General features: G+C 42.7%; 1 protein-coding gene across 1 annotated transcript in view; it reads left to right on the forward strand.

Annotated features, from left to right (window-relative positions):
• LOC124622673 (signal peptidase complex subunit 3) overlaps positions 1-22,707 on the forward strand; it is an 81,725-nt gene that overhangs the window by 27,140 nt on the left and 31,878 nt on the right. The window contains exon 3 of the mRNA XM_047148466.1: positions 18,118-18,206. Within this exon, the coding sequence (XP_047004422.1) occupies positions 18,118-18,206 (89 nt within the window). The remainder of the gene's footprint in view (positions 1-18,117; positions 18,207-22,707) is intronic.

Raw genomic sequence — 22,707 nt, forward strand, 5'->3', positions numbered from 1 at the left:
AGCAAATTGCCAATCTTTGCATCACTTTGAAAATTTGTCAAGAGCTGACTAAATATGTATGCAGCTTCTTTCAGACAGCACTTCATTATACATAAGTGCATCATCAGCAAAAAGTCTGATGTTACTATTACTATTGTCCACATTGTCATTAATATACAACACAAACACTTAGTGTCCCAACACACTTCCCTGGGGCACATAAAACTTACATCATATGATGATGATGATGATGACTATGATTCTCTATCAAAAATAACTTGCTGCACCCTCAGTCCTGTCACAAAATTTACTTGATATCCCAAATGATTATACTTTCAACAATAAGCATAGATGTGGTACAGAGTCAAAACCTTTTTGAAAATCAAGAAATACTGCATCCTCCTGACTACCTTGATCCAAAGCTTTCAGTATGTTATGTGAGATAAGTGTGGGTTGTTTTTTGCATGATCATAGTTTTGAAATCCATGCTGGTTGACATAGAGGAGATCATTCTGTTCAAGATAGCTCATTGTGTTTGAGCTCACAAGGGGAGGCCACACCATTGGGATCATGGATTGACTTCAAACTTTGTACACCTTAAGTAGGTCATTAAAACAACATAATGTACAAGTAGTAAGGTGCACTACTCTGGCAATTTCGATAAAATCACAAGAGAAGTTTTATGCATCTATTATGTAACTGATGTATGTGTGTGAAGGTGCTGGCTATGAGAAGCTGGTGTGGTCATCTGGTTAGTGTTCACACCTTAAAGAGGGTCATGCACGAGGTGATTGTTCGAATCCTGCTACAGGGAGTCACCTTCATTTTTGTAGTACAAGAGTAAATTCTGTGAATTTCAAAAAAATTGCACCTGCGCCATTCATTCTTGCTACATTAGCAATGTCTCAACACTATGCTGATAAATGGGGTCTGCCTCTGTGTCTGCAGCTCGAAGCATTGAGGTGCAAAGTAGTTCCAGGTATGTCAACAGATTGCATGTATAAGGGATTTCACAAATCATGACAGGCACACATTTTCAGGAAAACTCTACATGTTTTTTCATTTACCTGTTGAGAGTTATAAATATGTTTGTTCTGATAATGAAGTTTAAGTAAAAATGGTAAGTAGTCAAATAACATAAAATTCACAGAAGCATCATGCAAATGTGTGCGGTTTTTTTAAATTATATTACCTCAAATGTCATATAAATTAAATAATATGACCAGTGATGAAAAAATATAGATTCAGAACTAATTTTGAGTGGGAATTGAACCGTCACCTCATACTGAGTCATCTTATGTAGCTCGAACTTTAACCACTTGACCAGCATGCACTCTAACATCCAGCAACTATATATAGATGTGTAAAACTTCTCTTGCGGTTTTCTAGTAATTATCAGATTATTTCACCTTACTAATTGCACATTATGTTGTTTTAATGGCCTACTAAAGGTGCACAAAGTTTGAAGTAAACCTGTGATCCCAATGTTGTGGCCTCCCCTTATCAGAATGCATTCTAAGATTCTACAACAAATCAGTCAGTGACAAGGATATTGGATGGTAGTTTTGTGCATCACTGCTACTACCCATCTTGTAGACAGGTGTGACCTGTGCTTTGTACCAACTACTGGGTATGTTTTTTTCCAGAGGGATCCACAATATATTATAAGTAGAAGACAGGCTAACTTAGCTACAAATTAAGTATAGAATCCAATAGGGATTCCATTGGGTGCTGGAGCTTTGTTCAATTTCAATGATTTCAGCTGTTTCCCAAAACCACTAATTCTTATTTCACTCATTTTTAGTGGTATGAGGACTAAATTGGGGCAATTCTCCTGTTTCACCTTTGTAAAGGAACATTGGAAAAGATAGTTAAGTGTTTCAGCGTTTGCTTTACTGCCCTCAACTTCATTTTATCCCTCATTTGCTAGGGACTGGACACAAACTTTGGTCCCACTATCTTCAGCATTGCCGCTCACCACAGTCATCGGGAGTAGTCTGGCGTCTTCGTCTGGAGCAAATTACAGAGATGACAGGATTCCACACATTACGGTTCATTACATTTACCACAATCTGTATTTCAATGGATTCTTGTATAATAGAGCCCCAAAAAGACGTTTCTGTTGCCAAAATTAATGTTTTTTCATACTCCGTTGAATGACTATTGGAGATACAATGTTCCACAGCTGCAGACTTGCTGGGTTGCAGAAGGCAAGTGCAACGTTTATGTTCTGCGCAATGTTCTTCCACTGTGCATGTTGTTTGTCCTATATAGGCCATACCACACTGGCAAAGTATTTTGTGAATTCCCGCCTTCTGCAATAACAAATTATCCTTCACTGGTCCCAGAAGGTCCAAAATCTTAGATGGTGGGCGGAAAATTGCTTTTACTTGAAAATAGTTAAGGATTCTTGCTATTTTGAAGAAAATATTTCCAACAAAGGGAAGAAAAGTTAGGTACTTTGCTGGAACATTCTCGTATTTATCCACTTCCCGGTTCTTGGTTTTCACTGAGAATGTCCTGTTAATTTTCTGGGTCGAGTATCCATTGTCTCTGAACACTGTCCTTAGATGTGCATGCTCTTTAGGTAAACTATCTGCATCCGGGACTGTATGGTCACTGTGTACAAGGGTTTTAACCACACTTGTGGTTTGGGATGGATGATGGCAACTGGAGGAGTGCAAGTACAAATCAGTGTGAATGGGCTTACGGTAAACAGAATGACCCACAGAGCTGTCACTCTTCTGTCCAACCAAAACATCCAGGAATGGGAGACAACTATCTTTCTCTAATTCCATAGTAAATTGAATGTTCTTATGGAGTTACGATGATGTAAAAACTCCATTAATTTATCTTCTCCTTGGGTCTACAGTATGAAAGTATCATCCATATCTCCAAAAAACAGTTGGTTTAGAAACTGCTGATTCAAGTGCTCTTTCCTCAAAATTCTCCATAAAGAAGTTAGCCACCAGGGGAGACAAGGGGCTGTCCATGGCAATGCCATCAGTTCATTCAAAATATTCTTGATTAAATATAAAATAGGCTGAGGAAAGAGTGTGTCGAAACAAAGCAGTGATGTCTGACTAAAACTGTACACAAATTATCATCAAGGGAACAGCAAAAGGTATCATTGTAAAAAGATATTATATCAAAACTCACTAGAAGCTCCAAACTACTTAGTGGAGAGCCCTCAGTCTGTTGATAAAATTGGCAGAGTTCTGTATATGATATGGACACTCACCAACAAATGGTCTTGGCAAGAAAGTAATATGTTTGGCTAAATCATATGTGGGGTCTTGATATTACTCACTGTAGGCTGTAAAAGAAGACCTTACAATCTTGGTGGTACACTGCCATGTGGTCTTAACTGCTTGATGGTCTCTGGCGGTAACGATGTAGAATTCAGGAGTGTACACATCTTCCATTGCACACGTGCTGTAGGGTCATGATCAATCTTCCTGTATATTGTATCACTAACAGACCATACATCTTCTCCAAATACAAACTTTGAGGTAACAGAACAGTTGAGTTACCTTTATTGGCCTTCAGCACCCCTATGTCTGAATCCTCTGAGATTTTGTAGTGCAGCATTTTCTTCAGAGGTTATATTGCTGCATTGAAGAGGATCTTTCAATAGAGCTTGGCAGGTTTCCTTTCTTGTTTCTTTGGCAGCGTCCGTAGGAAAGCATTGTACAGCTTCTTCAACACCACTCATGAAACTTATCAGAGGCACTGCAATTGCTGTAGGTGCTAAACTAAGTCCTTTATCCAAATCAGACAATGTTGCATCGTCCAAATTCTTCTCGCTGAAGTTAACAATGGAACATTGTGCAATTATTCCATGTGGTGACGACTGTTATGGCACCAAGCGATCAAATTTTGATTCCTGCCAAGAACTTGCGTCCTTACATACCCAATCAAACTTGGTTTGTCACTTCATCAACCCAGTCACATGATACAGGAGAAAGAAGTGCTGCAATCTTCAGATGTAGGTGGAACAGTTCTGAAATGGCATCCAATCCTTCATCTCATACGGGGTGACACAGAATAATGGGAATGTTTGAAATGAGTAGTGGCAGCCTGGGCAGGTGGCAGCACTGCGGGTTCGTGACAATTAGCAAGTAAACAGTCCGCCATTTCAGTAATCGTGGATCAGTGGAATGGACAACAGCATGCCTTAGCCATAAAAATGTTTTATCAAAACAATAATAGTTTGGTAGTGGTGCAGACAGAGTTTCAACATTTTTATAATTTAGGACATCATGATGCTGTTCCGTCAAAACACATGATAAAATGTTGGATTAATAACTTCGAAGAGACTGGATCTGCCCTCAAGAAGAAACCAACAGGATGACCAAGTAGTGTGCGTTCTCCAGCGAACATTGATGTTGTATGCAAGTCTGTCTTACGGAGCCCACGGCGTTCAATTCATCAGCAAGCAGTAGTAATTGGAATGTCCCCGGTAGAGTGTTTGCAGAATTCATCTTGATTTAAAATTTCATCCACACAAACTAGATGGTGCAACAATTGAAGGAAAACGATTACCTGTTATGATAGGGATTCTGTCAACAAATGATGATAAAAATAAACATTGTCGAATTTCTAAACAAGTTCTGGATGTCAGATGAGGTACATTTTCATCTCACAGGTTATGTGAATAAACAGAACTACTGTTACTGGGCAAACACAAATCCTAATGACATTCATGAGCGCCCTTTACACGCTAGTAAAGTGACAGTATGGTGTGGTGTTTTATCACATGGGATTGTCAGACTGTATTTTCTCACAGATGAACAGGGGAAACACAATAACTATCAATGCCGATCGTTATGTGGAGATGTTACAAACTTTCATTACACCTGCATTGAACAACTTTCCAAACATTCAAGAAGCCTGGTTTCAACAGGACAGAGCGACATCACACACTGCACAGCAATCAATGGCCTATGTGCGAGAATTGCTTGGCAACCGAGTGATCTTAAGATTCAGTAACATTCCATGGTCTGGCCCCTCCGATCACCAGATTTATCTGTTTGTGATTATTTTTCCTTGTGGGGCTACCTCAAGAGCAAAGTCTGCACGACTCAACCAAGAACCTTGGATGAGTTAAAACAGAGAATTTGGGATACAATTCACAGTACCCCAGCTGAGATGTTGCAGCGGTCAGTGAGTAATCTCAACAGCAGATTTCAAGAATGTATTTGTTATAACCTTTAATCACTAATAAATTGCGTGGATACACAAAGTAGGAACAATAGCGGGTTACATGCTATTCACTCCGTATCTGTCATTAGACTGCCGTGCCATGACATGCGGCCGGCGCCGTTCATAGCCAGGTGGCGCTCCTGCGCTCGGCTGGGCTGCGGAGCGCCTCTATCACCGTGTTCGCGTTCTGACGGAGCGGCACTTTTAAATCTCGTGGCAATGTCACAACACTTTTCCCCCCTTGAAAAAAAAACTCACTTCTTGGAGACACGGACAGTGCAGAGACATCCATGGCCTCTTGGGAGGCCCCGAGAAGATCCCGCGGAGAAACACGAGAGTATGGTCAAAAATGGTCAGGACGGAAGCTTGCGCGTGGAACGCCCCTCCTGGACGAGATGATGGGGGAAAACTCCGGAGCAGCATCCATAGGTGTCATGGACCTGGGGGTGTGCTCCAGCGAGATGGGTCCCGGAGAAGGCGGCGTTGCGACTGGGGCCGGTCCCGGCTTACTCGGAAGCGGTAGCGATGTCGGCTGCAGCAACACACCCGGAAGATCGGCAGCAGCGACAGGACTGGCTTCTCGGGCTGGTGGAGATGAAAGAAGGGGCGGTGGCACCGGCGTGGCCACCACTCGTGGGCGCATCTGGTCGTAATGGCGAACAACCATGCCGTCGTCCGTACGTATTGCACAAAACCGGCGGCCGCGAAGGGCCTGGACCACCCCTGGAACCCATTTAGGGCGAGATCCATACCCTCGTGCCCACACGTCGGCGCCCACCGGGTATTTTCCCGCACTAGGGGACACCGTACAAGGCCTGACAGGGTGAAGCAGGTGCAGTAGAGTGCGCGGTTGGCGGCCATGCAAGAGTTCAGCAGGGCTGCGATCACCCAGAGGCGTGAAGCGATAAGAACTCAGAAATTGCAACAGAGCGTCATCCGTGGAAAAATCACTAAGGAATTTTTTCATCTGGCTTTTGAAAGTGCGGACAAGGCGCTCGACCTCCCCATTCGATTGCGGATGGAAGGGCAATGCTGTAACATGATGAATCCCTTGTCCAGTACAAAAATCACGGAAGGCCTGCGAAGAGAACTGAGGGCCATTGTCCGTGACAATCGTGGATGGAAGACCTTCTAGCGCAAAGATTTTGGACAAAGCCAGGGTCGTCGCCGCAGTGGTGGGCGACGGACATCAAACAACAAACGTAAACTTCGAGAAGGCGTCAATCAACAGTAGCCAATAAGTGCCGAGGAAGGGGCCGGCAAAGTCAGCGTGCACCCGTTCCCACGGCTGCGCCGGATCAGGCCAGGGAGAGCGCATAGTACGAGGTGCAGCCAGTTGTTGAGCACACTGGCCACACGCAGCGACCATGTGGGCGATGTCCGAATCAATACCGGGCCAATAAACGTGCCTGCAGGCCAGGGACTTAGTCCGAGAAATCCGCCAATGGCCTTCATGCAATAGTTTGAGAACATCTTTGCGAAGAGAGGCTGGCACCACGACCCGTGGAGATGCGCCATCCGTGGCCAGAAGAACAACACCCTCACGAACAGACAGACGAAGGCGCAAGGCATGGTAGTTGCGAAGGGGATCCGATGCCCGGGCCTTGGTCCTGTCCGGCCAACCCCGTTGAACAAAACCGATCACCTGATGCAGGACCGGGTCCCGCGCAGTAGCCGACGCAACCTGCGAACCTGTAAGTGGAAAACTCTCGACCGCACGACATTCTTCCTCATCAATGTGGAAACAGAGGAGTTCATCTCAATCGAAAACCGGGTCGGGCCCCATCGGCAAACGCGTCAGCGTTGGCGTGCTGGGCCGTGGGGCGATAGTGAATTTCGTAGTGAAAACGAGACAAGTATAAGGCCCAACGTTGCAGGCGGTGAGCTGCCTTATCTGGAAGCGACGCCGAGGGGCTGAACAGAGAGACCAGCGGCATGTGGTCGGTGATGAGGTGAAACTTAGAACCATACAAAAAAACGCTGAACTTTTTTAGAGCATAAATGATAGCGAGCGCCTCCTTTTCGATTTGAGAGTAACGCCGTTGGGCATCGTTGAGGGTCTTGGAAGCGTAGGCGATGGGTCGTTCCGACCCATCCTCATACCGATGGGCGAGAACAGCCCCTAGGCCATACTGTGACGCGTCAGTCGCCAGAACCAAGTGCTGACCCGGATGGAATGTGGCAAGACAAGGCGCCGACTGCAAATGAGCCTTCAGGCGGACAAAAGCCTGCTCACACTCGTCGGACCAGCAGAAAGGAACGTTTTTGCATAACAGCTGATGCAGAGAATGAGCCACCGCCGCCGCGGAGGGAATGAATTTGCGATAATAAGCAATCTTGCCTAGAAACGCCTGAAGTTCTTTGACCGTAGACGGCCGGGGTAGAGCGGTAATGGCCGCAACGTGCTGTCGTAGAGGACGTATACCCTCACGGGACAAGTGGAAACCAAGATAAACAATGGAGGGTTGGAAGAACTGTGACTTGTCCAGATTGCACTTCAACCCAGCCGAATGCAGAACCCGAAACAGTGAACGCAAATTGCGAAGGTGCTCCTCAGCGGAGGCCCCCGTGACAACAATGTCATCCAGGTAGTTGATGCAGCTGGGAACGGAGGCCGTGAGCTGTTCCAAAAATCGCTGAAAAATGGCCGGCGCACTAGCGACGCTGGTACTGATACAACCCACAAGGAGTGTTGATGACGAGGAATTCCTTGGAAGCAGCATCCAACGGCAACTGATGGTACGCCTCAGATAAGTCGAGTTTGGAAAAGAACTGGCCCCCAGCGAGCTTGGGAAATAACTCCGCAGGACGGGGAAGAGGAAAGTGTCAATGAGGCTCTGAGCATTGACAGTGGCTTTAAAATCACTGCACAATCGCAGACTACCGTTTGGTTTAGAAACCACCACGATTGGCGATGCCCATTCGCTGGAGGTAACAGGAAGGAGAATCCCTGAAGCTGTTAACCTGTCTATCTCAGCCTTGACAGGCGCACGCAACGCCGTAGGAATAGGTCGTGCCCGGAAAAACTTAGGGCGAGCTGTAGGTTTAAGGGTAATGTGGGCTTCAAAATCCTTGGCCCGACCCAGACCAGCAGAGAACATGGACGAGCATTCAGAACACAATCCATCCAGCTGTTGATACGGAATATCCTCAGATATGAGGTGCACATCATCATCAATGGAGAACCCGAACAACTGGAAAGCATCATAACCGAACAGGTTTTCCGTGCCCGCATGATCCACCACATAAAACGTGAGGGGCCGAACAACGGACTTGTAGGCAGTGGAAGCATCAAACTGGCCAACAATAGGAATTTTCTGCTTATTATAAGTTCGCAGATTTCGCGTAACTGGAGACAAGGGAGGGGAGCCCAACTCCAAATACGTGCGAGAATTAATGAGAGTTACTGCAGAGCCAGTGTCCACTTGCATGCGAACGTCTTTATCCAGAACACGAACAGTAACAAACAACTTATTTGTTTGAGAAAGCACACAGTTAACATCCATGTCCGATGCCTCGTCCTCGTCGACAGGAACTTTAGGGGACTGACACACAGAAGCAATGTGGCCTTTTTTCCTACATGAATTACACGTGGCCCAACGTTTTGGACACGCGGCCCTGTCATGCTGTACGAAACAACGCGGACAAGAAGGAAGTGCGGAACGAACCTGCTTCTGTGGTTGCTGTTTTCGCTGCGACCGTGGTGGCCCAACGCGACGTTGTTGACGCGAGTGAACCGCCACCACATCGTCGTTCCCCTGTGAAACAGGCAAATTGTCCGCGTCGAAAGTGGTCTGTACAGCGCCCACATCACACCACGCGTCTATTTGCGCACCAGCAGCGTGAGACACTTCAAAAGATTGAGCGATGCTGAGAACTTCCGACAACGACGGGTTTGGCAGTTGTAAGGCACGTTGCCAAACTCCTTTATCAGGAGCAAGCCGTAGAATAGCGTCCCGAACCATTGAATCAGCATAAGACTCATGATGAGTGTCCGTGACAAACTGACATTTCCTACTCAGACCGTGTAGTTCCGCCGCCCAAGCCCGGTAAGATTGATGGGGCTGTTTACGACACCGGTAGAACGCCACGCGGGCGGCAACGACGTGGGTGTTTTTTCGATAATAGTTAGACAATAATTCACACATTTCTTGGAAGGACAGAGGCAGGTTCCCGCAGAGGGGCTAACTGAGATAGCAGCTGATAGATCCGTGGGGAAATCCAAGATAGAAATAACTACTTACACATAGGAGCGTCGACAACGCTGAAAGCCCAGAAGTGTTGCCGCAAACGCTTCTCATAATCCTCCCAGCCTTCAGCGGCCTCGTCGTAAGGAGGAAACGGAGGCGGAGAAGAGGAAGACAGATTATGAGTTAGCGACGTCGACAATGCCTGAATAGCAGCCGTCGGCTGTGTTTGCTGTGCCTGAATAGCAGCCGTCAGCTGTGTTTGTTGTTCAATGAGCGCTTGCATAAGCTGTTCCATGTCGGCCCCGACACGAACACACAATGCCACAACACAGGAAAAAAAATATCCGACCTCGTCGCCAAAAAGTGTTATAACCTTTAATCACTAATAAATTGCGTGGATACACAAAGTAGGAACAATAGCGGGTTACATGCTATTCACTCCGTATCTGTCATTAGACTGCCGTGCCGTGACATGCGGCCGGCGCCGTTCATTGCCAGGTGGCGCTCCCACGCTCGGCCGGGCTGCGGAGCGCCTCTATCGCCGTGTTCGCGTACTGACGGAGCGGCACTTTTTAAGTCTCGTGGCAATGTCACAACAGTATTCGTATGAGAGGATGCCATCTAAAGGAAGTAATTTTTAAAAAAATGGTAAATACCATCAATATTTTGTAAATGGCAAAGTTGTAAGGCTTCAATTACTATGAATGCAATTCCTTCATCACTTCCAATTTTATTGGATTGTAGAAATGTTCCCATTTCTCTGTGTCATCCTTTATAACAAATTCTCTCCTTCACAATAGCATGGCTCGCCTTCTCCATTAACTTCCATGCAGTGACCATCTTAAGAAAATGTGTCACTCTGGCAAACTTTGGTATTACGCCATGGACCCGACATCTCATTAAAAACTTAAAAGTTTTGTGCTCGTGTAGCTTGTTGAAATTTCTTACATGTGAGGCCATCTCCTCCCCGTAAAGGTGTTTGATGTGAAATTTAAAATTTTCCCAGTGAATTAAGTGTTTGAAGAGATTTCAGTATTGCAGCCGGTCATCGCAAATGTCATTCCATCGTATTTCAACTGGACACTTGATGAAGACATTACGAACTCTGCCTTACATAGTGCACTGATAGTACTGCCATGCATGTGTGCGAGTCACTGTGTCAGAAGGACCACACCATCTGCTTTTGCAACAACCGCATCATGGTCACTGATGCCAACTTCAGTGTGGACATGTTCAACGAGGTCACGTCTATTTTTTGCCATCATGAGAGAGTTTCTGAATTATCTGTTCTTGGTAGTTTCCAGAGAAGGCATTTAGTAATGTTTCACAGGATGTCTTATCATGCTCACCACTAACAAAACTATGATTTTTTCCCAATTGATTGTTGGGTGGTTAACGTCACCATCGGTGAGTACAATATGATTAGGGAACATCTGTGCCAACCTCTGATACTGACTCTTGCCCATACAATCCCGCATGCATCCTTATTTTCGATCTCAATGAATTTGACTTTATCTACTGTGACAGATACATCACTTTCATTTCACATTAGCCTAACCTTTCGATAAACACTGAAATTTCCCCCAAAATCTCTCTGTTATCAATTTCAGGTTTCAACCAGCTTTCTGTACCTAGCTTTATACTGTGGTACTTTGTAGTGAGTGCTTTGGCAGTTAACTAATAGGATTTTAATACTCTCACCTCTGGGGGCATTCCTAAACTTACAGTTTTAGGTCTTCTACAGCTCGCCGTTTAGCGCCCGAAAACATCAAACCACACACACACTCTTCTGCAGCTGTTGTTAACTGGACTGGATGGAGAGCCACCTGATGAAAAAATAATAATAGTAATAATACCCGTGGAGGCCCGGGAAAAGAATAGACCTCCGGTATGTTCTGCCAGTCGTAAAAGGCGACGAAAAGAACAAACCACTAATAACAATAATAATAATAACAACCCCCCCTTTTAGTGTGATTAGTTGGTTCAGGACAGAACTAATGAAGCCTCGGACAAACGCTGTTATGGTCGGGGACGACGCTTTAACCCTATGCCCGTCCACAATGGTAACGACACTGCTAGCCACACGGAAAATGATTTAAATCCAAATAGAGGTGTTTTGCAGGATATGCTTCCTGCAACCACTCTAGAAGGAGAACAAAGGCAGAGGATGAGATGGTAAGATGAAGTTAAGACACCTCATGTTCTGTTATTACCAAGCAACAAACTTAGGAACCAACACAACTGGATGCAGATCACAAGTATACACAACATTTATTACCGGATACCCAGAATTAAAATTTTTAACAGAACAAAGACTAGCTGATCAGATCTGTGTAATAATCAAAAATAACAGGATACCCCAGTCAGAATTAGAAAACATCAAACAACAAGTACAACAAATACTAGAACAAAATAATGTGCAATCAGAAGAAGAAGAAAATACAGTAATGGACTCAAACATCCCAGAGCAAACAAACAAAGAACAACACGCATCAATTAAACAATCGGAGGAAAACGAAATCTTAAGACAGCCACCAGAACAAGCACAAATAGAACACCGAAGTGACACAAATGTTAGATATAGAAGAAAAATTTCAGCTGACATATATAGAATACAAAGACACAAATACAGACATTAGACCATTCTTGCATAGACCACCAAATAACCTACAAGTCGAAACAACAATAACAACTATCAACACAATCATACACAACAAAATAAATGAAAATACAACTATGGAAGAGTTACAACTACTGATTTATATAGGAGCACTCACTCCACTAAATATACACACTAGGCAGAGATCAGAACCAACCAACACTCAGAAGAAACCCACAAAACCAGCATGGCAACACAGGCTACAGATCAGAATAGAAAAACTGAGAAAAGACATCGGACAGCTAACACAATTTATAAGAAATGAAATATCAGAAAAAAAACGAAAAAGGTTAGGTAAAATCTCACAACAAGAAGCGATAGAGCAATTAGATGAAAAGAAGCAAAAATTACAAGCATTGGCCAAACGACTTAGAAGGTACAAAAAAAGTGAAAATAGAACGAAACAAAACCAAACATTCAACACAAACCAAAAGAAATTTTACCAGACAGTAGATAACACACACATTAGAATAGACACTCCACCAAACATAACAGACATGGAACACTTCTGAGTAACATATGGTTAAACCCAGTACAACATAACAGGCATGCACAGTGGATACAAGCAGAAACAGACATATACAAGATGATACCACAAATGCCTGAAGTGATAATTTTGCAAAATGAAGTCACTCAAGCAATTAATTCTGCTCACAATTGGAAAGCCCCTGCAAAAGATAAAATAGCAAATTTCTGGCTAAAGAAGTTCACCTCAACACATTCACATCTAACTAAATTATTTAACAGTTACATTGCAGACCCATACACATTCCCTGATACACTTACACATGGAATAACTTATCTGAAACCTAAAGACCAAGCAGACACAGCAAACCCAGCTAAATATCGTCCCATAACATGCCTACCAACAATATACAAAATATTAACTTCAGTCATTACACAGAATTTAATGACGCATACAACACAGAACAAAATTATAAATGAAGAACAAAAAGGCTGTTGCAAAGGAGCACGAGGATGTAAAGAGCAAGTGATAATAGATGCAGAGGTGACATATCAAGCTAAAACTAAACAAAGGTCGCTACACTACGCATACATTGATTACCAAAAAGCTTTTGATAGTGTACCCCACTCATGGTTACTAGAAATATTGGAAATATACAAAGTACATCCTAAATTGATACAGTTCCTAAACATAGTAATGAAAAACTGGAAAACCACACTTAATATCCAAAAAAATTCAAATATCACATCACAGCCAATACAGATTAAGTGTGGAATATACCAAGGAGACTCATTAAGTCTTTCTGGTTCTGCCTTGCTCTGAACCCACTATCCAACATGCTAAATAATACAAATTACAGATACAATATTACTGGAACATACCAACACAAAATCACACATTTGCTATACATGGATGATCTAAAACTACTGGCAGCAACAGAACAACAACTCAACCAATTACTAAAGATAACAGAAGTATTCAGCAATGATATAAATATGGCTTTTGGATCAGACAATTGTAAGAAAAATAGCATAGTCAAGGGAAAACACACTAAGCAAGATGATTACATATTGGATAACCACAGCGACTGCATAGCAGCGATGGAAAAGACAGATGCCTATAAATATCTAGGGTACAGACAAAAAATAGGAATACATAATACAAATATTAAAGAAGAACTAAAAGAAAAATATAGACAAAGACTAACAAAAATACTGAAAACAGAATTGACAGAAAGAAACAAGACAAAAGCTATAAATACTTATGCTATACCAATATTGACCAACTCATTTGGAGTAGTGAAATGGAGTAACACAGACCTAGAAGCACTGAATACACTTACACGATCACAATGCCACAAATATAGAATACATCACATATATTCAGCAACTGAAAGATTCACATTAAGCAGAAAGGAAGGAGGAAGGGGATTTATCAACATAAAAAACCTACATTATGGACAGGTAGACAATTTAAGAAAATTCTTTCTAGAACGAGCAGAAACTAGCAAAATACACAAAGCAATCACTCATATAAATACATCGGCTACACCACTGCAATTTCATAACCACTTCTACAACCCTTTAGATCACATAACATCAACAGATACGAAGAAAGTAAATTGGAAAAAGAAAACACTACATGGCACGCACCCGTATCATCTAACACAGCCACACATCGATCAAGACGCATCAGACACGTGGCTAAGAAAAGGCAATATTTACAGTGAGACGGAAAGATTCATGATTGCAATACAGGATCAAACAATAAACACCAGATATTACAGCAAGCATATTATTAAAGATCCCAATACCACAACAGATAAATGCAGACTTTTCAAACAACAAATAGAAACAGTAGATCACATCACAAGCGGATGTACAATACTAGCAAATACAGAATACACCAGAAGACATGACACTGTAGCAAAAATAATACATCAACAACTCACCATACAACATAAACTAATAAAACAAGAAGTTCCCACATACAAGTATGCACCACAAAATGTACTTGAGAATGATGAATACAAATTATACTGGAACAGAACCATTATAACAGATAAAACAACACCACATAACAAACCTGACATCATACTCACCAATAAAAAGAAGAAATTAACACAACTAATCAAAATATCCACACCCAATACAACAAATATACAGAAGAAAATGGGAGAAAAAATTGATAAATACATCCAAGTGGCTGAGGAAGTCAAAGACATGTGGCATCAGGATAAAGTTGACATCATACCAATTATACTATCAACTACAGGAGTCATACCACACAATATCCACCAGTACATCAAAGCAATACCGCTACATCCAAACGTATATATACAACTACAGAAATCTGTAATTATTGGTACATGTTCAATTACCCGAAAGTTCCTAAATGCAATGTAACATATACCGTACAGTTAAAAGGAAGTCACGCTTGATCAAGGTCCGCGTCACTTTCCATTTTTAACCAGACATAACGTCTGAGAAAGAAAAGAAATAATAATTAAAATTAAAAAAAAAAATACCAACTTTGTGTGCAGTCCCACGTAGTCAGCTGCCTGGGTTTACAGCCGTTAACCCTATGGTGCAAGACCAGGAAGTCACAGCCTAACTTGTCGCAGAATTCTCAAAGTCTCCAATTCAATCCTTCCCCCTTGACTCTGAACCAGTGGGCCACAATCATTGAAGAGATCTTTAATTATTTCGCAGCTGATAGTAGTCTCCGAAATCAGGGATGTTATATAAATGCATAGCACTAGATAAGAAAAGACTTCAGCACTTTAGGAGGAAGAGTAGTGTCTTTTGTTTCCAAAGTAGCTGCTTTTGGTCAAAGTTACATAGTAGACCCTCCCTTGAATTTTTTGTGCTTCATGTACAACATGGTTTCTGAATAAGTGTGAGAGTTTACTATGACTTGAGTTGTTCCCAGATTTAATGAAAATTCCTGTCTCTTACTCTGTGCTGTGGGCTACCACTGTTCATCCACTGGAACAAAGTTACAGATAATTGTCTATGACTTGATTAAATCATTAGTTAATTCCATGTTTCTTACATTATATTTAAACCAACATAATGTGAGTGAATTGCTAATTGAAAAAAAATGTAGTTTATAATTGGCTACTTATTTGTATTCGGAATAAAACACATGATATCTAAAGGCTTAATCTACATAAGAAAAAAAAATTCTGCTGTTTTTCAGACTTTCCATTGACAGATTGGTAAGTTTTAATAGTTGTGTATTTCTCTTCTTTCTAGGCAAAAGTAATATTCATTAAAGGGAGAGTGCAGTTCTCTTTTTTCCATTCTAGAGGTAGGACAGTGTTCCATCTCTAATGGCCTCATTGTTGATAGAACATTGAAACCTGATCTTCCTTCCTGAGTTTTTTCAAACGGTTTGTAAAAATATTCAGTCAGTGCTGTTAGCTGATGAGGGAGATGCTTAAATATTTTTATGAATGTGGCCTCTGTTGTAACAGTTTTTACCTATCGTTTTATATATATGAAAGCTGCTGCTGTTTGCAAATTAAGACCCATTTTCTACAAGCGGTTGAGTGATAGACTCCCACACACATCTCTCTCTCTCTCTCTCTCTCTCTCTCTCTCTCTCTCTCTCTCTCTCTCTCTCTCTGCCCAGTTGCCCCAGCACTAAGACTGCTGATTGCGCATTCAGATCGAGAGTGTATGAGACATAACAGCTTGTCATATAGTTGAGCAGGCAATGAAATGTAGTTTCGTAAAAGATGAGCACAACATGTTGCCGAATAGGTGCCAGTGTGGTGAGTGTGTTATATACAAGCAGAAATATTTTATCAAACCACCAGTTTCAGTTTAGTGTGGAGATTGTTGCTTGGCCTTTTGTCTTTTGTGGAACATTGTGCATTCTTTCAGTGAAATTTTAGACTGTAGGGCACAAATATTTATGGTTGGAACGCACACCTCCTTGACAAATACAGTTCAGATTCTTTCAAAATATCAATACAGCTGAACAACTCAGCCCTAAAATTATACTCGTTTCATTTAACATCAAAATACATTCAGTATTTTCACATTAAAGAATGAAATGGGAAATATTCAGGGATGTTTGCAGGAGATTTTGAATGGATTAGATGGCCAATTACAGGACTTAAGTGAAGATCAGAATGTGGCACTGTCTCTTCTGATAACTACACCGATTCTTTAAAAGTGGACTATTCCTAGGGCTGATGTCTTCTTTGTAGGAGCAGATCTAGGGCATGCTGAAAAATTTGGAACTAGTTGTTCCTATGAAGTGTAAGACAATGCCCTCACATGTCAGTCCAAAGTAATTTTCAGGCAGCACATTCAGAATAATCTCAAATGAATCCCTGTCTCTGGCAACAGTTTTGATCACTTGAATCCCACTGTACAGCTGGCAAATTGATTTGTTTCCCTTTTACAATAGCGTAACCAGGGAACTAACTCGCAATAACTCCAAGTTCTCTCTAAAGTGCTTTGCTACTACAGCTCTTGATGCAGGTGGTCTATGAAAGCATTCAGTTACTATGGTTGATCTTTCTGTGATACTTAAATTACACTTTGTTACATTTGGAATCCCTAATAACCGCTCTAGATATTATCGAAATCTTAACAGCAATAAATACTTGGCCACCGTTGGCTTCTAACCTATCCTTGCAATATATATTCCAATCCAAATTAAGGATTTCATTGCTATTCACATCTAGTTTCAACTAGCGTTCTGTTCCTAATACTATCTGGCCATTATTACCTTTAATAAATGATACTAATTCTGAAGCCTTACCACGGATGCTCCTGCAGTTTAGAAGAAAACATCGTGTTGATCTTTTCTATTTCTGAACAGGCAGGGTGAACATTCTCTAAGAATAATATAGATGATCTATATTCAATTGCGGTTTTCCTGGATTTCCTTAAATTTCTTCAGGCAGATGCTGGGATGATTCGGTTGAAAGGGTATGGCAAGTTTCTTTCTCCATGTTGTGCTTGTGCTTTGACTAATATGATCTCATTGATGAGTTGTTTAATTTGAATCTTTCATCTTTTCTTCTCTCCTCTATCCCTCCCCTCTTCTCCCATCCCAGACAAGAGACTGTTGTTCAAATAGCTAGGAATGCTGTCTTATTTGAAGTTTGCTTATTGGCAACAGTGTAATTTGCACTTAATGTTAAAGAGTTAAAAATCAACTAAAACTGAGATTCTGAATAAATACTGAAGAGAAAGGTGGACTTGAAATTTTCATACATGATTTCTTTTTTAAAGAAAGAAAGAAAGAAAGAAGAGCTCACACCCTACATTTATCAAAATCAGGTTCATAATTGTTTTGCACTTCCATTGTGCCACGTTCTTGTTACTTATTATTTCTGTAGCTGGTATACTCATGTCCTGTCTCAACCATTCTGATGTGCAGCATTTCACATTATTTAGACCAACTGCTCAGGTTGTAGACCAAACTACTGGGCTTTTATCCACACGTCTGACTGTTAGTGTTCTGCTTCTGAAACATTTTTGAAACAAACTTAGTTATTATGTACTTGGTATTTGAGCTGTGCATTTGTGTTTATTGTTGTATTTGTTACAAAAATTTTGCAATGGGGAACTGATGTTTTCTTTAATAATAATTAAACTTGACAGACCTGTTCAACTGGAATGTGAAGCAGCTATTCCTGTACCTGACAGCAGAGTACACTACTCCAAATAATCAACTCAATCAGGTGTGTACTACAGAAATTTGATATTTTTATGATTGTTATTATATGCATATTGTACATAGAACAGCTTCTTGAGAAATGGTGACTATTGCTGCAGTGAAACTTACTGACTGCTTAAAAATTTGTAATTGAGCATAACTTGAATCAGAACTTTTGTGCAAGGAATAGAGTACTTTGATTCCTTATCCACTGGTCAGTTTTAATCTCTAAGGACGCTTCATTACTACTCGTACTCTGATGTAAAGCTACATTTCAGAACAGTTCACTAACTCAAAAAATGTGTTGAGTGATCTGATTTGCAATTATACTAATAAGTAACTTTAAAAATTGTATGTATATGAGGTTAGATCACTTCTCAGCAAATAGAAGAGACCCTTAAAAGTACACAGCAGCATAGCAAGGAAGATAAATTTCTTAGATTACGGATAGCTGGTACCCTAGCAGCAACACCCTCTCTAGCCACCCTCTCTAGCCACCCTCTCTAGCCACCCTCTCTAGCCACCCTCTCTAGCCACCCTCTCTAGCCCCCCTCTCTAGCCACCCTCTCTAGCCCCCCTCGGCCCTCCCCCCCCTCGGCCCTCCCCCCCCTCGGCCCTCCCCCCCCTCGGCCCTCCCCCCCCCTCGGCCCTCCCCCCCCCTCGGCCCTCCCCCCCCCTCGGCCCTCCCCCCCCCTCGGCCCTCCCCCCCCCTCGGCCCTCCCCCCCCCTCGGCCCTCCCCCCCCTCGGCCCTCCCCCCCCTCGGCCCTCCCCCCCCTCGGCCCTCCCCCCCCCTCGGCCCTCCCCCCCCCCCCCCCTCGGCCCTCCCACCCCCCACCCCGTCGGCCCCCCCCCTCCCCACCCATGATCGGCAGGCTGGTAAAGAAGAACTGAAGAAACTGAGGAAAACTAAATGTGCAAATATAGGACTAAATGCAAAATGGCCAAAACTATATGATGAAGTATTGAAATGGATTCAAGGACACTGTCAAAATGGCATTGGAATTAATACAAAAATGTTTTAAATACAAGCTTGTAAGCTAACACTACAGTGGAACTTACAACTTCAAGGGTGGAGTTCATTGGTGACAAAACCAAAGTATCTCAGAAAATGCCACAAGAGTATGAAGAGAGAATATTATCTTCCCATTGCATTATTATTCAACATCGAAAGAAAATCAATGTGGAACTAAGCCAAATAGCAAAAATGGATGAAACTCCTCAGACATTTGATATGCAGAGTTAACAGAACTGTTGCCATGAAAGGTGCTAAAACTGTAACTATAAAAAAAATTGGACATGAAGAAGTGCACTACACCCTTTTCCTTTCATGTTGTGCTGACAGTACTAAACTTAATCCAATAATCATTTTTATGTGCAAAACAATGCCAAAACCTTCTGAAATACTGCCAGATGGTCATGTTCATGTACATGATAGGGGTTGGATGGATGAGGCAGGTATGAAAGTATGGATTAACAGATTGTGAGAGAGAAGGAACGGTTCTTCATTGAAGAAGAAGTCACTTCTTGTACTAGATCAGTTTTGCAGGCATTTGAAAAATTCTGTGAAAGAGAAACTGAGACAGGGAAATACAGAGCTTGCTGTTATTCCAGGAGAACTTACTTCATGATTCCAGTGTTTTAAAGTCTCAATAAATAAACCATTTAATGTGTGTATGAGAGAAGAATGGAACAAGTGGGTGGTGAATGAAACTCAACAAAAATTGATGCTGAAGGGAGCTTTAAAATGACCTTCAAACACGTGTGTCAGTGGATAAGAGAGTCATGGTCTAGAGTGAGAGAAGACATCGTTAAATCAAGAAGTGTGGCATAAGTAACACTATTCATGGCAGTGAAGACCATCTTATAATATATTAAGAGGACAATTATTAATGATGAAGAGGAAGAAGGAGAAGAAAATTCAGATGACAATTTTCAGGTATTTTAAAGGTCTGTCTAGTTTTATAAACTAAGAATTTTTTTTTTTAGTCTGTCTTTGCAATCTAATAATAAAAATGGCAGAAATGATAAGTTTTTAAAAAATGCTTAAGATTAGGGTGCACCTTATAGTCCATAGTGTCTTATAGTCCGTAAAATACGTCCAGCGCTTTTAGCGCCTGGTATAGGATGTGCCAGTGAGACTACTGTTGCAAGGCAGTCCTTAGAGCAGTTGAATGTTATTTGTATGTTTGCCATCTGTACATATTTTTGTTTCACGTGTGTATGAAGGCTTGCCAGTGTGTTTGTCAGAGGTGCCTGAATTTCCACAAGATGAGGTAAGTATCATTGTTAAAAATTCAGGATACCCGAGAACTGGAGAAGGTTGTGGTAAGTTTGTAATAGTGGCAGATGACGGATGAAATTTGCCCCGTCCGGAGTTGGTTTGATTCTCTTTTTGTTGATTGTGTCCAAGGAATATAAATTCATGCTTCTGCAATTGCAATTTGTCTTCATTGGTTGTCACACCTGCGTCATGGAGGGTAGTGAGAATGAGTTTGAGGTGACGTTTGCGACTGTGGGGATTGGTAGAGAAAATTAAAAAGGCGTCGAGATGCATGTGTTGGCAATCATTCTTGAAAAGTACTCCATTGCTAAAACACTGCCATGTCTGTGCCGCGTTTTTCAGTCCATACAATATTGCTAAGAACCCAAATAAGCCGAAGGGTGTAATAATCCGTGTTTTACTTATGTCATTTGGATACATGGGAATTTGATAATAGGCTTTGTCAGTCACACTAAAAATCAAGCTCCCACAAGTGAATGTGTGAAATCTTGAATGTTTATGATGGGTTGTTGTTGTTGTTGTTGTTGTTGTTGTTGTGGTCTTCAGTCCTGAGACTGGTTTGATGCAGCTCTCCATGCTACTCTATCCTGTGCAAGCTTTTTCATCTCCCAGTACCTACTGCAACCTACATCCTTCTGAATCTGCTTAGTGTATTCATCTCTTGGTCTCCCTCTACGATTTTTACCCTCCACGCTGCCCTCCAATACTAAATTGGTGATCCCTTGATGCCTCAGAACATGTCCTACCAAACGATCCCTTCTTCTGGTCAAGTTGTGCCACAAACTTCTCTTCTCCCCAATCCTATTCAATACTTCCTCATTAGATATGTCCCCCCTGCGGGTCCGGGGATTAGAATAGGCCCGCGGTATTCCTGCCTGTCGTAAGAGGCGACTAAAAGGAGTCCATCCCCCTCACGGGGGTAGTTCGCGCCTGCGTCCGGAGACGGACGGTTCCACGACCTATCATCGTGGTCCTTTTGGTTTTTTCACTTCTCGTTTCTTCCTTCCTTTTGTTGGTTCCTTTCTTTGCTCTTCTCCACCTCACTGTCTTCCTTACTCTTTCCCTTGCCTTCTCCTTGCCTTTTTCTCCTTGCCTTCTCATTGCCTTTTTCTCCTTGCCTTCTCATTGCCTTCTTCTCCTTGCCTTCTTATTGCCTTCTTCCCCTTGCTTTCTCATTGCCTTCTTCTCCTTGCCTTCTCTGGTCTCCGCCTCGGCGTTTGAGACAGTCTGTCCTCTTTCTCCCTCTCTCTCTTCTTTTTCCTCTTCTTCCTTCCTCCCTGTGCGTGCCTGAAGGCCGACCCACGCGTTCGCACGCGTAGCCGGTGACGGGGTAACGCGTAAGTCCCCGCCCTGGGTAGACATGTAAGGCACGCGCGTACCCCCTGGTAAAGGCCGGGCCCGGGGAGGGGTGATTGCCTGAGCTGATACCTTCTGACCATGCCGATTGGTCCCTCCGTCTGTTTCTCGGGAGGTGTGACCTGAGGTGTAAACATTCACCTAAGGCGGGAGTGCCCTCTGAGAGGGTCCCCACAAGGAAGGAGCGCGCCATCGGAGACGCTGGCAATCATGGGGGATTCCTCTGCAATGGATTCTACTCCATCTCTTTCGACTTCGACCCAAAAACGGAAACGTGACCAGCCAACAGTGACAAAAGTACTACCGCCTGCCCCACAGTTCCTCGTAGTTTCTCGAACTGAGGACGGAAAGGATTTTTCCTCTGTCAACCCTTTCGTTATTCAGAAGGGCGTAGATGCCATAGCCGGATCTGTCAAATCCTGTACCAGGTTGCGTAACGGCACCTTATTACTAGAAACTGAGAATGCCTTTCAGGCACAAAAACTGCTTCGGGCCACCCTCCTGTACACGTTCCCTGTCCGGGTGGAGGCCCACCGAACTTTGAATTCGTCTCGTGGTGTGGTCTATACTGGCTCCCTCGACGGATTGACTGACGAGGAACTTCAATCATTCCTCGCTGAGCAGGGCGTGACGGCTGTCCATAGGGTCATGAAAAAGGTCAACAATGACCTTGTACCGACCCGGACAATTTTCTTGACCTTCGATAGTGTTAAGCTGCCATCGCGCATCAAGGCGGGCTACGAGGTTATTTCTGTTCGCCCCTATATCCCGACACCTACGCGCTGCTACCAGTGTCAGCGTTTCAATCACACTCGACAGTCTTGTTCCAATGCGGCTAAATGTGTCACCTGTGGCAGGGATGCCCATGAGGGTGACTGTCCACCTCCG

This window comes from Schistocerca americana, chromosome 7 (genome assembly GCF_021461395.2).
Source record: "Schistocerca americana isolate TAMUIC-IGC-003095 chromosome 7, iqSchAmer2.1, whole genome shotgun sequence".
Classification (NCBI taxonomy): domain Eukaryota; kingdom Metazoa; phylum Arthropoda; class Insecta; order Orthoptera; family Acrididae; genus Schistocerca; species Schistocerca americana.